Source organism: Corvus hawaiiensis, chromosome Z (genome assembly GCF_020740725.1).
Source record: "Corvus hawaiiensis isolate bCorHaw1 chromosome Z, bCorHaw1.pri.cur, whole genome shotgun sequence".
NCBI classification, from domain to species: domain Eukaryota; kingdom Metazoa; phylum Chordata; class Aves; order Passeriformes; family Corvidae; genus Corvus; species Corvus hawaiiensis.
Window position 1 is genome coordinate 15,323,037 of NC_063255.1, and position 16,229 is coordinate 15,339,265.

The 16,229-nt window shown below is 46.3% G+C and overlaps 2 protein-coding genes across 6 annotated transcripts in view; both read right to left on the bottom strand.

Annotated features, from left to right (window-relative positions):
• The window catches only part of RUSC2 (RUN and SH3 domain containing 2), a 62,282-nt gene extending 54,931 nt beyond the window's left edge, over positions 1 to 7,351 (bottom strand). The window contains exon 1 of the mRNA XM_048290556.1: positions 4,537 to 7,351. The gene's annotated coding sequence lies outside the window, so the exon portion shown is untranslated. The remainder of the gene's footprint in view (positions 1 to 4,536) is intronic.
• LOC125319421 (phospholipid-transporting ATPase ID-like) overlaps positions 4,820 to 16,229 on the bottom strand; it is a 91,937-nt gene continuing 80,527 nt past the window's right edge. For all 5 annotated transcript variants that reach the window (XM_048290565.1, XM_048290566.1, XM_048290563.1 and 2 more), the window contains 6 exons: positions 15,641 to 15,864; positions 14,221 to 14,304; positions 13,006 to 13,251; positions 11,515 to 11,653; positions 9,482 to 9,612; positions 4,820 to 7,603 (listed from right to left, as the gene is read on the bottom strand). In XM_048290565.1, the coding sequence (XP_048146522.1) occupies positions 7,382 to 7,603; positions 9,482 to 9,612; positions 11,515 to 11,653; positions 13,006 to 13,251; positions 14,221 to 14,304; positions 15,641 to 15,864 (1,046 nt within the window). In that variant the 3' untranslated portion in view covers positions 4,820 to 7,381. The remainder of the gene's footprint in view (positions 7,604 to 9,481; positions 9,613 to 11,514; positions 11,654 to 13,005; positions 13,252 to 14,220; positions 14,305 to 15,640; positions 15,865 to 16,229) is intronic.

Consider the following 16,229-nt stretch of genomic DNA (forward strand, 5'->3'; position numbering starts at 1 on the left):
GCATTTATCAGCATGGTCACCCATTTGCTGTTTTATCATGCTAATAGTTCTGCAAGATGCTTCTGTAATTCCTCAAGAAGTTTTCAAACCAACCACCCTGGCTAGCTTAGAATCACTGCAAAATTATAGTCTTCACTATGTCTTCCAAACCTGTGGACCAAGCACTGCAGGCACCAGAGTTCTGATGCCCTGCAAAGCACAGCATTTGACATGAAGTGCTCCATGCACAGTGGCCAGGAATGCTACATAATCTTTTAGGTCTCTTCCAACCCAAACCATTCTACATTTCCTGGCCATTCTTCTGTTAAGAAAATAAAGCTTTAATTGAAAATATGATTCAGCACCATCATCACTCTGCCAAAGATCTCCCAAAGAGCCTGCAGTGTTGGGTGGCTGAGACATAGTCCCATCCATGGCTCAGATGAGGACTCAGATGGAAGTACAGAGTCCACACCAGTGCTTAAGGACTACAAATATGCTCACCAAACACTCACCCCAGGCACAAGAGATGTGAATTGTGGAAAGCATTCCAGGCAAACACACACCAGAATGAGAACAGAGAAACTGTGGACTTCAGGTGAGCAGCAGGTATCAGTAGCAAAACCTCAACCAGGCTTCATGCTCCAGACTCAGAAGAACAGAGACCTAGAGCTGGCAAACCTCAGCTCAGAAAACACCCTGCTATGAGTCCAGGGCTTTGGTGAAGAACAGGGAAATAAGTGTTCAGTGGAAGGCAGATTACATAAAGCCAAAAATAAGTGGGGATAGTCAGCCTCCCTGAACATCTGGAAGGGATACTACAAGCAAAAGATCTCACAGCCAAGTTTCACCTGACTCCTCACAGCCAAGTTTAACCTGAAGTACTCCAAGCTGAGCCAGCAAACCAGCAGGATCTGATGCCTGGCCCAGCTGCAGCAGAGGTTACCACCGAAAAGAGTATCAGGCAGCTACAACTACACACAGTATCTTCATTTCATATACTCCCAGAGCTCAAAGCCCAGGGGTGGAGTGGAAAAGGGTGAAGGAACACTTAGTCTATCCCTCATCTGTACAAAATACTGTTCACAATCCCAGAAGGGAGACAGAAATGAGGTTTTAGTGAACCATAAGCCTTATGTAATATCATGGTCTGGGGTATGACATTCTCCAGCTTACATAAAAAAAAAGGAACAGATTATTCATGCACATTGTCCATCGAACACTGCCCCATCAACAGATTCACTGATCCATCCAAAAGACAACACAACCAAGCCACTGAATAGGGAAAATGCAGGATACCAGGCGTCCTGTGCAAGAAAATGTGTCAGACAGCATCTGCTGCCACAGCAAAAACTGAACCAGAAGCAGAACTGCAGACAGAATTCTGCACAGCCATAAACCCGGCTTCCACCTTCTGAATATTCTATGATCCCTTATCCACAGCCTGAAGGTTTCTGAGGGACAACTGCCAGGAGGTAAGGAAGCCTCTGAAGCAGCTGCTCTAGGTGTTGCTGTCTAAGTCAAAAGGATGCAAATGCACTGCTTCCAGCAAAAGGTCACCAGACTGGAACCTTGCCCAGCAGCTTCTACAAAGCACACTAACTAGGAGACTTTCAGACTGCAATTTTTCAACATGAGAGTACAAATTAGTTTTCTAAATACAGACCTGTACCCTACATGGAATGAATGGCCTGGATGCCCACAGGGCTGATGGAGGGTAGCACTTGATGACACAAAAGACTTCAGTTTAAAATCCAGGGCAGCTACTGACTCCCTGAGTCACCTTGGTGTGCATACCTCAGGTCCCAGCTCCCTGGTGAACGAGGAGGTATTGATGCTCCCTGCCTCTCAGAGGAGCCATAATGCAATAAAGCTTAAAAGACCTCAGGATCCCTGCCATAAATCCCAAAGTTAAGGGAAGCAAACAGGATTGCTCATTATGTCTAAAAGCCAGGCTTCTTTTATGAAGTGCCTGATTTAGATGTGGAGGCAGGATGTAGCCAGTAACAAAAACATTGGCCTTCCCTGGACACACAGCACTCAGATCAGACAGTGCTGTGTTTGTGGGGTGACGTGTGGGGCTGGGGACAGCACCTGCAGGTCTGGCCCAGCCTCACACTCAGGTCTGGGGACAGTTGCTCTCGCAGTGCACCCACGGAATTCAGCAGCACAGCCCTCACCAGGGCACACTCAGCTCCCCCAAAGCCAGGCACGATGCTTACAGAGAACCTACAAAAAGCGAGTGGTTGGGTCATATGTTTTCCTAATTCAGAGGAAGCCTGGCCCAGCTCCGATATCCCACAACATCTCTTGGTGTTGAGAGTGGGGGTTGGAAAAGTCGAGATCCATTTATAGCTGAAGAGTCTGGCAGAGGGCTCAGCGTTGTGTGGAAAAGCAGGAGCTGACAGCTCAGTACAGTCAGCTCCACCCAGCTGGAGAGGAGAGGCAGGCTGGGGAAAGAGACAGGGGTATGGAAACCACTTCCCTTCATGCTGGGAGTGATGGGAGAGAGGTGGCTTCTCTACAGTGCCAGGAAGAGAAAAAACACTCTACTTCTAAATGAATTACAAGAAGTAGGGCAGCAGAAGACTAGGTTTGGAAAAACTGAAGAGCAGCTGTGCTGCAGATATGGCCAAAAGCACTTAGAGGTCAAGCCCAGGCTGCAGGGCTCTGTGCCCTTCTTCTGAGCCCTTCATCACATCCAGCCCTGCAGCAACACAGACCTTTATCACAGGGACAGAGCTGTCTGGGAGCTGCGACTGGGAACTGAGCCCCACACTTATTGCTGGAGAAATGGTAGCTCCCTCACTCCATATTTACATCAGCCAACACATCAGCAGATGTAGCAAAATGTCCTTGCCAGCCCTCATGGAAAAAGCTTGCCCCTGAGGACAAGGCACCAGTTTAAAGCATCAGCATGCGCAGACTTACGCTGTGATGACTTCAGCTCCTCCCCATGTTGTCAGGCATGAGAAGTATTTATGTAGCTAACCCAATTTAGATAACAACTGTGCATATTCGTAATAGAATTAGGAAAAATAACCACTAAAACTGTGTTAAAGATCACAGAGATGATGAGGCTGTAAGAAAAGCAAACACAGCCCAGGTGAGGCAGTGAAACACCAGAGCTACTGTATAGGCACTGATAAAAGAAGCACCATACAAAAAAAATTCTGGTCACCCACATTTAAAAACGATAAACTCAAACGAACAGGTGCAGAAAGGGCCTGAGGGAAACAGAAAACCTATCAAACAAGAAGAAACTTAAGAGCTTGGCTTGTTTAGCCTAGCCAAATGCAGGCAGAGAGCGGATAGGATTGCTGTCTAAATATATCACAGGAGACAAACAAAACTGCTGAAGCAAAAGTATAATGCTGGCACGACAACAAGAGAATAAATGCAGTGAACACATTTAGGTTGAAAATTAGAGAGAGAGAAAAATCAACCCTTAGGACAGGAAGCTTTCCAGCTGGAACGCCTGGATTTAGGATGAATTTTATCAGTGGTCTGATGGAGTTAGAGTTGTCATGCCCACAGATATCCAAGAGGTCCCTTATGCTCCTGTTTTTGTTCCAGCTGGTAGTTAGCATGGGTCATTACTGAGATGTCTCCATTCATACAACAGACTCCGCCTGTGTGCATTCACACAACTCTCTCCCACTGACCTGTAGCCTGGAAGTCCTTACTCCTGAGCAGCTCTTAGGAAATGGGAGGGCAGAGGAGCACTACATGCTTGCCCTGGGCTCTCCAACTGGATACTCAGCACAGTGAGCGCTACCAGGCAGCCAGGAAGGAATGCAGGTGGTGCAGTTAGCAATGGAGAACACCCTTGAGGCGCCTCTGCCCAAACGCACCTGCTGCTCCACGGTTATTAGGGACAGAGGTTGCTCAGTGTCACCCTGTGGATTCAGGGGACAGAGAAGATGTTCTAAGCTCTCCTCTGCTGCAGCGTAAGAAATAGAATCCTGTCATCACTGGTTATCAAAGAACCATAGAATGGTTTGCCTTGGAAGGGAGCTTAAAGATTATCTTGTTCCCCACCCCTGCCATGGGTACAGACACCCTGCACTAAACCAGGTTGTTAAGAGCCCCATCCAGCCTGGCCTTGAGCACTCCCAGGGATGGGGCATCCACAGCTTCTCTGAGCCACCTGTTCCAGCGCCTCACCACCATCAGAGCATTATCATTCTCGACCCCCAAACTGCAGCCCAGCAGGGTGGCAAGTACAGGCACAACAGCAAAACAATGTTCAAACTGTGAATATTTATATTATGGAATAATTAGGAGGAAAAAAGGGAGGAGGTGAAAACAAAATCCAAAATCTATTTCAAGGGTTAATTTTTGACATATCTATGAAATACGAGAGCTTCATAAAAGACTAAATTATAATTTTCAGACACCGCACAGACGATGACACACGGTTTGACCTCCCCGGGGGAGCCAAGCAGAGCACCGCGCACACGGGAAGCAGCGCACACGGGAAGCAGCGCACACGGGAAGCCGCGCCCCCGCTCCTCCCCGCACAAGCCCCGCGCCGTGCCTGCCACCGTCCCTTACCGATCGCCCGCACCGCTCCGCTGTTTACAGCCGCTCCACGGGGCGGGCTCTCGACGTTGCCCGCCCCCACCGGGTCCTCCGCCTAAGGATGTCTGACGTTTCCTCTAAGTTTCCTCTTAAAACATCCCAGCCAGGATGGAAAATTTTGAGAATTTGTGTGCTTCCCACATCAGGATACCGGATGAGAAGCGTTGCCGTCTCAGATCCGTTGTCCCACATACCATCCCCCCGTGCACTTCTGGTTATTAACTCCTTACATCAATTAATGGAGCTCCAAGAAATCTATCATCCCAACATTCTCTTTTTATTGTAAAAAAACAATTATTTTACAAAATCAGGAGTGATGCAAGACAGACATCACTGCCAGCTGATGTGTTTCAAATGCTGATTGTGTCAAACCACTGAAAGAATTGTATCTGGTGCAAGCTCACCAACAGCTTTATTATCCCCTGCATGTTGTAGCCAACATTTTCAAATCCCCTTTTAGCCAGAAGGTGAGTACTTTGCACGTAAACCATATGAGAAGAGAGGCACAGTGTCAGAGTTTCCTTGCTCTGTCAGCACAAGACCTGCCTCTGCTGCTCTGTCAACATACTCTGCTGCATCAGACACCAGGAACAGCTTTGACAGGACTTTCAGTCCACAGACCAGTCTGGGTATCATGGGGATGTCTACTTATCTGCACAAATTCTCCTTTTTCCTCTAACCCCAGGGAGGCTGACTGTGAAAGACAGAATCCTCATCAGAAAGCCACGATTGTCTCTGCAAAGTGAATGGTAAAGCAGGGGGAGGTGACAAGCACCAACTATCACAGCGGTTTCCTCAGCCAGAGTGCAGGCTCTCACTTCACTTAGGTGTCTCCTTGCAAGGGAGATCACCAGATAATTTGCTCCTTCCCTATCAAGCAGGTCCTGAACACTTTAGTCTGGATCCAGTCCCAGCTCCAGTTTTGCACCGGCCATGCTGAAATTTAATACCACAGTTTGCAACAAGCCTCCCCATGCAGCAGGTGCAACAGACTGATTTGGTTCTTTTATTTTTTTCTTTCCTGCGCTGAGTTAAACACAGGGAGATGCAATCTTCTATTATAGCTTAAACAATCTCACACAGTAACTGCTGAAACTGGGACCAGAGGCAGCAGGGTGTTCCATGAAATCGGGACATGGCTGGCCTGTTGCCATCATACACTGCCTCCACTGACAGCTCAGAGACTCACAGCAGAGTCTCATAAATATCGGGCGGTTACTGCACAAAAAAATCCAATTCAAAAGAAGGAAGGAGTCTAAATTTGTATAATGGAGCTGAAAAAAACCCCAACCTCAACAAATACCAAAAACAAACAAAAAAACCCCCTACAACAGCCAGGGCTTAGTCCTCCGCACAAAAAAAAGCTGCATTTAGACAGCTCAGCAGTGCTGGCAGGACAGACTCCCACACTGCCACACTGGCCTTCCACCCAGTAACCCCACTGATTATGGAGTTGGTGTAACAAAACAGAGAGCAAATCCCAGTCCCTCAAGATCACCATGTCTTTGGCTGCATCTGTGCATTTGAGGTCCATCTGCTGGCAGATTGGTTGGATTTTCAGCTCTCTACCACCCATGTTTGACAGATAACCTGTTCCCAAGTAAAATTTGAGCCAGCACAGAGAAACACTGCAGCCCTGAAACACTGCAGAGACTCCTCAGGCCTCACTAAGTTCCTCTGAATCGTGAGCACTCTGATCATTGGGAGGGTGGGGGAGCCACCAGGTCATGCTTTGTCCCTTACACTGAGCCCCAGCACCAGCAGAGTAAAGGCTATTTCAGCTGCTGGCTATGAAATAGCTTTTCTGGCTTCCAAACTGCTGGTGTGGTCACCATCAAGCCAGACGTGCATGCACCTCAGTCTGTTAAGGGGGGCCAGATGCCTCGTTCTGGCAGCTCAGGTGAGCCCTAACTACAGCACAGGCTTCTCAGGGGCCAGATTTCATGGTTGGATCCATAAGGAAGTCTGAGTGCCTTCTGCTCTTTTATTTTAAGTCTAAATGAAATGGCTGGTGCCCAGTTAAAAAACTTGAGAGGGCTCTCAGGACAATAATCCTTTACAGGAGCAGATTTGCAATGCAGATAAAACAGGGCAGGCTGATGAGTGTCAGCTCCTGGTCCCTTGACCAATTAAGGGTTTTTCTGAGCTTGCAGCACTTCCTGATGGGAGATGTGGGAAGAGGGTGGTATTTGGATACTGGCCATCTCTTGAGAAAATAGATTACAGCCAAAAGGCTACAAAATCACATGTTACAAAGATTGTGGATTTGTGGATTGTGTGGCTGGACCTAAGGCACACCTGGGGTCAATACTGTCACCCCAGTAATATGGTCCAGAGTGGATTCATGAAGAAAAATGAAGGCACATGGCTGAGAAAGACATTGCCAATTCAACCTTTTCCTCAGACTGGAATTCTCTTTGCTCTGAGGTATGTAGTTAGAGGGAAAAAAAAAAATAGCGTCATGAACAATCTCAGGGAGCAGAGATGCCTCCCACAGCACGTTCTCTCTTGCGCCAGGGAGCCCCTCGGGGATACCATACAACTCCGTGCTCACTGTGCCCATCTTCCCCAGCAGCGGCACATGTCTTTGGAAAAGAAACTGGAACCAGAGGGTGCACATGGGTGACAGGAAAGCCCCAAGTCCTTGATTTGGCAGCCCAGAGGGCAGAGCTCTGGGCAGCCACTGGCTCGGTGCCCTGCAGGGAGCACAGCCTCCTCTCCTGACTTTGGTTTGCCCTTTACTTTGGTTTGCGTTGTTAATTTTTAAGGGGGATAAGGGGGTGTCTGGTTTTTTTTCCCCCTTTTTTTTTTTTTTTGGTTACAATCCTTTGTGTTTATATTTGTCACTATTTGGTGAAAATGTTCCTGTTGTGGCAAAAGGTGATTTTGGCCGCATGTTTCTCCCAGACATGATGAGTGCTCCGAAGCCATGCTGGTGAGAGAAGGCGTAGCCAGAGCGGCGGGTGCTGGTCCGGCGCAGGCGTCGCTTGGGTGAGGGTGGAGGGGGCTGCTTTTTGGCTTCTTTGATCTTCAGCAGCACCTGGAAATCAGAAAATAAGGCAGAAAAGGTGGAATGTGCATCATTATTCACAAGCACAGTGGAAGAAGAGCAGAGAAAGGCAAACAAAAGCAGGGATCCAAAGACAAAAATGAGGAAAGGGCATCTTCTATTCTACTCTAAAAGGTGTTAATGGGAGCATCATCTGTAAGTCATGAGAGGGGATGATTTTCATGTATTCCCCAGAGCTCTTCAATGCCATGGTTGGGGTATTACTGAAGGACTTTCAGTCAAATCACCCAAAAAGTGAAAGTCATCTTGACAATAGTCAAAATTCCAGAAAACAAATAAAGAAACATTTAAGAATTGGTATATTTAATATAGAAAATAGATTACTAACGGGAGTTTCTGATATGTAAAAGCTTTTTATGATGATAATGATTATCGTCATGGAATTATAGAATCACAGAGTGGCTTGGGTTGGAAGGGACTTTGAGGATCATCTCATTCCAACCCCACTGCCAATATATCAGGTTGATCAATACCCCATGCAACCTGGCCTTGAACACTTACAGGGATAATAGAGAGATCCCTGTATTCCTTGGCAGGTGGAAAATAAATCTTGCACTTTATTTGCAGGTAGGGGGCTTTCTGCTCCCAGGTAGCCACTGAGTTCATCTGCTGACAAGAACCTTTCCAGAACGGGGCTGTCTAGTGCAGGAGGCTGGTATTGAGAGCCTCTGGCTCAACAGAAAACTCCCCAGCTGCCAGACTCCTGTGCTTCTTGCTTGGCACAATGGCAGTGGCAGGTCCTTGGCCTCTCTGAACATCCAGCCTGTTTACTGCCAGCTGGGGAACTCCATAAAGCAGGAAACCCACTCCTCTCCTGCGACCATTCACTTCCAAGAGGAGGCAGAAAAGTAATTTTGTGCTAGAGAGGGAGGGATGCTCAGCCTCAGCAGTGAGACTGGGATTCTGGGTGACAGCTGTGTTTGACTTCTCCTCAGCTGGGGTAAACTCAGCCCACTTTTACACCCCTGAACTGCCTCAAACTACATCCCAAGGACCTCCCTACCCAGCTGTCTTCTCTAGCACCCACCTAGCCTCTGTGCAAGGGCTGAGAATTCCCCTAACATGTTCTCCTGCAGTCCTGAAGAATCTGTGGAGCTCCACAGACATCACAGAGGATGACCAGGGAGGGCATCAGCTGCAGTGCTTTCCCTTGGGGCTGTCTCTGACAGAGATTCCAGGCAGCTCGGCGCAGGGAGAAGAAGGAAGCACGAGGTGGCAGTAGCATTCAGCAAATGCTCCTGTTTGAAAGAGAGCCCGGGGAGCTCTGTGTGCACTGATGTTCTTGAGGGGGTCCCTTGGCTGTAGTGACCTGTGTGCTCCCTGCCCACTCCATCACTCCCTGCCTCTCCTTGCCCTGGTGCCCTCATCTTCATATTCCTGGGGATGGGAGGGAAGCTGCTTCCAGAAGGGGCATACAACCATTGGCTACAAAAAGTAAATTCTGAAATAAAAAAAAAATCCCCAGCAAACACATATTCCTGGGTGGAGGGTGAAGGCTTGAGGTCTGCCCGGCTAAAACTGCACAGCGTCAGGGCACGAGGAACACACCACTCCTTTGCCACTGAGCCACAGTGCTTAAACCCTAAAAATAGAGCAGCTTTCCTGCCTCAGAGCAGTCTAATCCACATGTAAATAATCTCAGCCTTGGTCCCAGCTGCAGATGGTTTGAACCGTGCCAAACCCCAAATTCAATCCTCCTTCTCTAGGGAGTAGGGGACAGACGGATGGCAGCACTTGCACCCGACAGGGACACACACTCCAAGTGATGCCAAGCACATGCACTGTGGCTCCATGGTGAGCCTAGGCCACGGTAAGCAGGATTTCTGGTTCAATAAGGTATCTCCTTACTTTGTCACTGGGAGTTGGCTTTAACTGAGCCTTCAGGAATCGAAAGCCAACCACCGGCAGCACGCAGAGGGTGATGCTAAGGAAGATAGCCAGCCACACGTTTGGTTGGCTGAGGGTGTTCCGAGCCGTACCTGGAAAAAACTCCATGATTAAAACAGTAAAAGCAGCACCTCCCACCACTATTCCCTTTTGCTCTCTGTGATTTCAGAGCAACCAGGCAAACAGACCAAAATACAAGGCAGACATCACCTCCAACAGTGAAATCAACAGGCAGTGGAGAGGACAGCAAAGCCAGTGTCACTGTGTGAGATGAGCAAAGAAAAATGCAATGTCCAGACATGAGTGCAGCAACAGCCCAGGTGGACAAGGGTGTCAGAGTGAATCTTTTCTCTCTGTGAAGAGTCAAATCACTGCAAAGGATTGATATAAACATTCAGGAGAACTTCAGGAGCAGCCCACGACTCCCACCTTTTGCCAGAACTCTAGTGCAAAGGGAGGAATACTCCTTTCTTGCTTCCCAGCAGGATTTCCTAAAGGATATGGAATACTGGCTCTGCCCAGCAGGTGATGGGAATCACAGCCCTTTACGAGAGGAGTGTGTGTTGCTCTGGAGATCTGCACAGACAGCATAGCTTAATGGGGGTAATGGCAGCACTACTGCCATGTGGTGGCATGTCACTGACAACTTCTTTGAAACCAAAGTGCTCACTTCTGGCTTTTCCAAAACTGAGGGAATGTAAGATAGAACAAACGGTCTGCAAAACCCTCATTACAGGGCTTAATGATGCTGGTGTTGGCAGTATATTTGCTGAATGTTTTCTTTCCAGTTGGCCAAATGCTGTAATACAACTCCCCTGAAATTTAAGTAAACAAGTTGTCTCAGTCCAGACTAGAAACACTTTCCTTAAAAATGGTTTCAGACTGGGACCTTACTGAGTAGCCCTCAGCATTATGGCTACTTTGAGCAACGTAGTAATAGCAGAGCAGCAGATGAGATATCCCTGGCAATTGAGTTAGAATCATCATAGAATCCTCAAGATGGGAACAGACCTTCAAGATCATCCAGTCCAACTCTCCACCTGCCCTGGGAAACTGAACAGACATTCTGTCTTCCCTCACTCAGCATTTTTGATTCTAAAAACCATCTCAAAGTGGATGTGATCATCTGTTTGAAAAATATGTTGCAACAACTGACCTGCATCTCAGATATTTCTAAGTTTGCTAAGCCCCTTGCTGTTGCAGTGAAGATAGGCAAAACAAGCTTTTACTGAAAAAGTCAGTCAAAAATGAAGGCACTTATTAATACAAAAATCTGAGACTTGAAATTAGAAGTGTTGGGATTTCAGAAGTAGAGATTCATAACAATGTTGTATCTATATTGGCTATGGATGCACAGATCTATTAAAAATGTCTGAATTACTCTGCTAAAGTTACATGTTCCTCCTGGTCAAAGTCTCAGGAAATGGACTCATTTTTTTATCCTTCATTTTTTGCATGTGTTCAGAAACCTGTCATGTAAAATAACTACAAAAACCTGGTCACCACTGGTATGTTTTGTTGTTGGGAATTTGCCATTTAACCTGTCAGAAGGCTTACCACAATCACATGGCATTTTTCTCATGTCTGACTGGATGTTGTACTTCTATGCCTTCCTATGCCAAAATATTAACTTAGTTACAAAGATCACACATCTACAAATAAGATGCTCCTAGATATCTGTAAAAATTGGACACCTGGAACCCAAATATAGAGGAGCAGCAGAAAGCATTCCACCCTGCTCAGTAGGTTTATTTAAAGGACCATTCTCATGACTGCATGGAAATGTCCACTCTTACCCAAGGAAGTGAATGTGGCACACATTCACCTGGATGGATGGGATTCAAAATAAATCCCAGCAACCCTCAAAAATATCCTGGCTTTTCTTGCAGAAAAGGCAACCAATATATTCTGAAATATACTTTAAAATAATTGGAAACTTTAAGCCCTGCAGTGTGTTCATTCTGAGTGCAATCCAGATTTGTCCCAAGGCTTACCAATGAAGGGAAAGGAGGCTGTGAAGATCAGGTACATGCCATCACTGTACATGGTGAAGGTGATAGCAAAATAAACAGAAAGGCTGCCCCAGATGAAGAACTGGTTGACAACTGTCCAGTAAGAGGTGTCCAAGCCAATCTGAAAAAACAGAGCAATACAGCTATTGTCAGTGCCTTCCTTATTCAGCAGATCTGTGCTGAACACAGCTTGTCCTCTGCTTTGTACACCTCCCCCTGAGAATGCTATTCATTCAAAGTCTCAAGAAATAACAAGTCACAAATCATAAGATTCTGGAAAACCATTCAAGGCAAGATCACTACATTTATCCTGTTGTTGCCCTCTTCTCAAGCAGTCACTAGGGGCCAGTCCTGGAGACAGGATATTAAGGGACTTGAAAGATCATCCTGTTCCAATTCTTCTGCCATAGGCAGGGACACCTTCCACTAGACCAGGCTGCTCACAGCCCCATCCAACCTGACCTTGAACACTTCCAGGAATGGGACATCCCCAACTTCTTTGGGCAACCTGTGCCAGTGCCTCAACACCCTCACAGTAAAGAATTTGTTCATAGCATCTAATCTAAACCCACTCTCATTCAAAGCCAGTAACTCTTGCTCTATCACTACATGCCCTTGCAAAAGTTCCTCCACAGCTTTCTTGTAGCCCTTGTTTAAGTACTGGAAAGCTGCAATGAGGTCTCCTTGGAGATCTCCTTGGAGCCTCCTCTTCTCCAGGCTCAACAACCCCAATGCTCTCACCCTCTTTAGCAGAGGTGCTCCAGCTCTCTGATCAACTTCATGGCCCTTCTCCGTACTTGCTCCAACAGGCCCTCATCCCTCTTATGCTGGGGGCCCCAGAGCTGAACACAGTAAGTTCAAATGAGCCATGCTTATTTCCCCAGCCCTAAGCTGTGATGTAGCATTGAAAGTTAGGAGAACAAGACTGCAAGACTTCAGACAGCAGAAATTATTATCTAGGGAGGTATGATTGATTGGTTTTCTTTTAAGAAATCTCTCTCATCTTGATAGTACCATCTGACTTTTCTACCATCCAAGTCTTAGCTATTTCTTCCAGCAAGTTCAGGCTGTGTCATGCATACATCATGCATTGGGCCAGGCTGCACAGACATCTCCATAATGGAGAGCCTATAAATAACTGCCTGATGGCAGACAGACAGTCCTGTGCTTCAAACCCTTCCCATGAAACTAGAACAAGTCCTTCTCTGTTCCCTGCCTTAACTGATTTGTCTGTTATGACTGCAAACTTCCCAAGGCAAAGACTCCTCTTTCCTGTCACCCAGATCTTTCATAACATACAAATCTCCTGTTCTGTTGAACTGAGGAGACTAACCTGGTGTCAAGAGACTGTTTTTTGCAAGAATGCAAGATGCAGTAGGAAATACAATGCTGTCAGTACCCTAACTGGCCCTCCAGATGCTGCCATCATGAAACAACAACCAATTCCTAAAAATGTTACCCAGGATGCCTTACCTGTACAGACACCACGATCAGTAAGCAGGTCTGGGCCATCAGAGCAAAGGACTGGTAGTCAGCAATGGCCTTCCCATCACTCCTCACTGTATTGTACATGGCCCCATAGGGGATGAAGAAGAGGATGAGGGAACTGTAGATCCCATGCAACATGCACTTGACAAACACCACCTTGTTAAAATAGAGGTTTTGCTGGCCAGGCACATATAGCTGAGGGAACACCATGCTCCAGTGATCATCCACATCCTGAATGCAAAGAGGAGACAGTCAGATTTGCTGGCAGCTACCCAACCAAGCATGCAGAGCCAGTTAGGGGGTGACATGCACTTCCATGAGGAAAGGCATAGCACGCAATTCACTCAGTTGTGTTTACTGGCATGCCACATACCAAGGTCACCTGGGCATATTTTCATAATGTATTTTACCTTTCTTGCGCTCAAAAAATTGACAGCTGATTTAAAAAAAAAAATATATATATATATATACACTTCATCTAAAGCAGACTGCATGGTCTGTTCTCCAGAGACTTGGCTGGAAGCTAAGGATTAGAAAATACCTCCCCACACAAGAAAGGCTGACTTGGATCCCTTAAGTGTCCAGAGTGGAGCACTGAACCACTGGAAAGTAGCCAGTTCCTATTTATTTACCTTGTAAAATGCATATAGGAACAGCCTTACTGCTCCTTTGTCTTGTCAAACAGTAACAATTAGGTTGAAATTTGGGTGTGAAATTACTGCAGAAAGAACTCACTAGAAAGGCTGAACTTGCAAAATAGGGTTTCAAAGATCCAGCTAATTGATTGTTTTGTCTGGTCATTAGAAAGTCACTTGCCAGGCTTCAGGAACACAGGTAGTAGGGTATGACTGCTCCACGGGAGTGTTGCAACGGCAGCTGGTGCTGTAGGCAGCAGCCTAAGCCAAAAGTCTCATCACACACTGAGACCTACAGACCAAATCAGGGTAATCATATATCTCTCAACTCCCTATTGCTCACAGGACTACCTAAACCCAAATCATATTACTAGGAGGGAATATACCTTCTCTCTGGTGCGTCTTTTTTTTGTGCTCTAATTTCTCCCTGTCAGGATATTATTTCAGGGGTTACCACAGTATCTAGCCAAAATGTCAGCTGCTTTTGCTTCATGGAACCAGCTCAAAGCACCTGGAGACAAAACCCCTATGAAAAAAATCCCCAAAACGATGACAGAAACAGTACCTGATCAAAGAGACTCATTCCTAGCACTGGGAGGGAGGTATATACCAAATTGTACAGTGTAATGAACCACTCATCATAGACAGTCTGGAAAAAAAAACAAAGCGTGAAGTTAGCAAAAAGCTGTATTCTCCATTTCTTTGAAAGTATATGCAGTTAATTCCTGCAACACCTTGGTTTGAGATGTTACTGAGACAAAAGGGATAAGATGACTCAAGCTCAGCATCCCTAAACAGGGGAAGGATCACATTATGCCAGCCCAGTTTGCTCAGCACCCATTGCTGGCTGCAGCCAGAGCAGAATCCCTCTGCATCACCCTGCACCTCCACCCCCTGGATACCTGCACTCCCCACAGCTGGGTTAGGTTGGAGGCTGGTTTGCCTTGAACTAACACTACTTTTTTCACTCTAGATGCGCTCCTCTTGCAAGCTCCTGGTGCCCACAGGCATCTCAGGGTTAAACTGCTTGCTCCAAATATGCTAACAGCACAAGCATAGATCTTACAAGATCTGCCCTGAACTCTAATCTCTGTCATCAGCTGATGATTATAATCACTTTGAATACTTTTGAAAATCCTGTTAATGACGTATGTGCTTCATAATGCACCTAAATGCCAGAGAAGGTTTAGACTGGATAGTAGGAAAAAATTCCTCATTGAAAGGCTGGTCAGTGTTTAAAAAACGTGGATGTGGCACTGGGGGACACGGTTTAGTGGTGAATGTGGCAGTGTTGGGTTCATGGCTGGACTCGATGGTCTTAGAGGTCTTTTCCAACCTTAATGATTACACAATTCCATGATATATATATTCTGTCTCCAGGCATCCATCCTCCAGCAGCAGCATGATGAAGGCAGCAATATCCGCTTTATACCCATATGGCTGAAGAAGACAGACCTGAGTCTGTTCAGTCAGGTGGGAGGAATGGCTTAGTTTATTTCCTTGTAAAATGTTTCCAGATACTTTGCTTGAACATGCTAGATATAGACTCATAGAATAGTTTTGGTTGGAAGGGTGCTGTAAAATTCATCTATTCCAACCTCCCTGCAATCAGCAGGCACATCTTCAACTAGGTCAGTGCTCAGAGCCCCATGCAACCTGACCTGGAATGTTTCCAGGAAGAGGACATCAACCACCTCTCTGAGCAACCTCTGTCAGTCAGTGTTTTACCAACTTCATTGTAAAAACCTTCTTGCTTGTATCAATCTAAGCTTAGTTCAAAATGATTACCCTTTGTCGTACTGCGATAGGCCCGGCTAAGAAGGGTTCTACAGCTCTCTTTTAGCACTTTTAGGTACTGAAAGGTGGTCTAAGATCTCCCTGAAGCTTTGTCACCTCCCAGCTGAACCACCCCACCTCCCTCAGCCTGTCTTCAGAGAAGAGGCTGACCACCTCCATGCCCCTGAGAAAACTGAAGCTGGACCTACCTGTGCTGAGAAGCCAGAGAAGAAGCCATACCAGAAATGCACCAAGGTGAAGGCAAAGTTCTTATAGAAGAAGTACTTGAGGAACTTGCACATGCGGATGTAGGACCACCGCCCATGGACCAAGAGCAGGCGCTGCAGGTAGCGGAACTGTGCAAAGGAGAAGTCACTGGACAGGACTGCCTGCATCCCCTCCTGGCCACTGATGCCAACCCCAATGTGGGCAGCTGCAATGAGAAGGTCATTGATCACATTATTACATCGAGAGTTATCACTGCCCCATTTTTGAAACTAGTTACCCTGCATGGAACACTGTGTTAATTTCCTCACAGCCTTCATAAACAGTCAAAATGAAAAGCTATTTAAAAAAAAAAAAAATTGGTGCACTAATTCTTTCAGCAGCACTATGATTTTGGCTCTGTGACACATTTCTCATAACTGGGCTTTTATTATCTGAATGAAATTATAGGTTCAGTGACAGTTTATAGGTTTTTTTCTGAGCCCTTTCCAGCAGCACAAATGCTGTTGTTCATAACAGCTGCTGTTATGAAAAAATAACTATAATTTATATTGACATGCGACTTTTATTTAC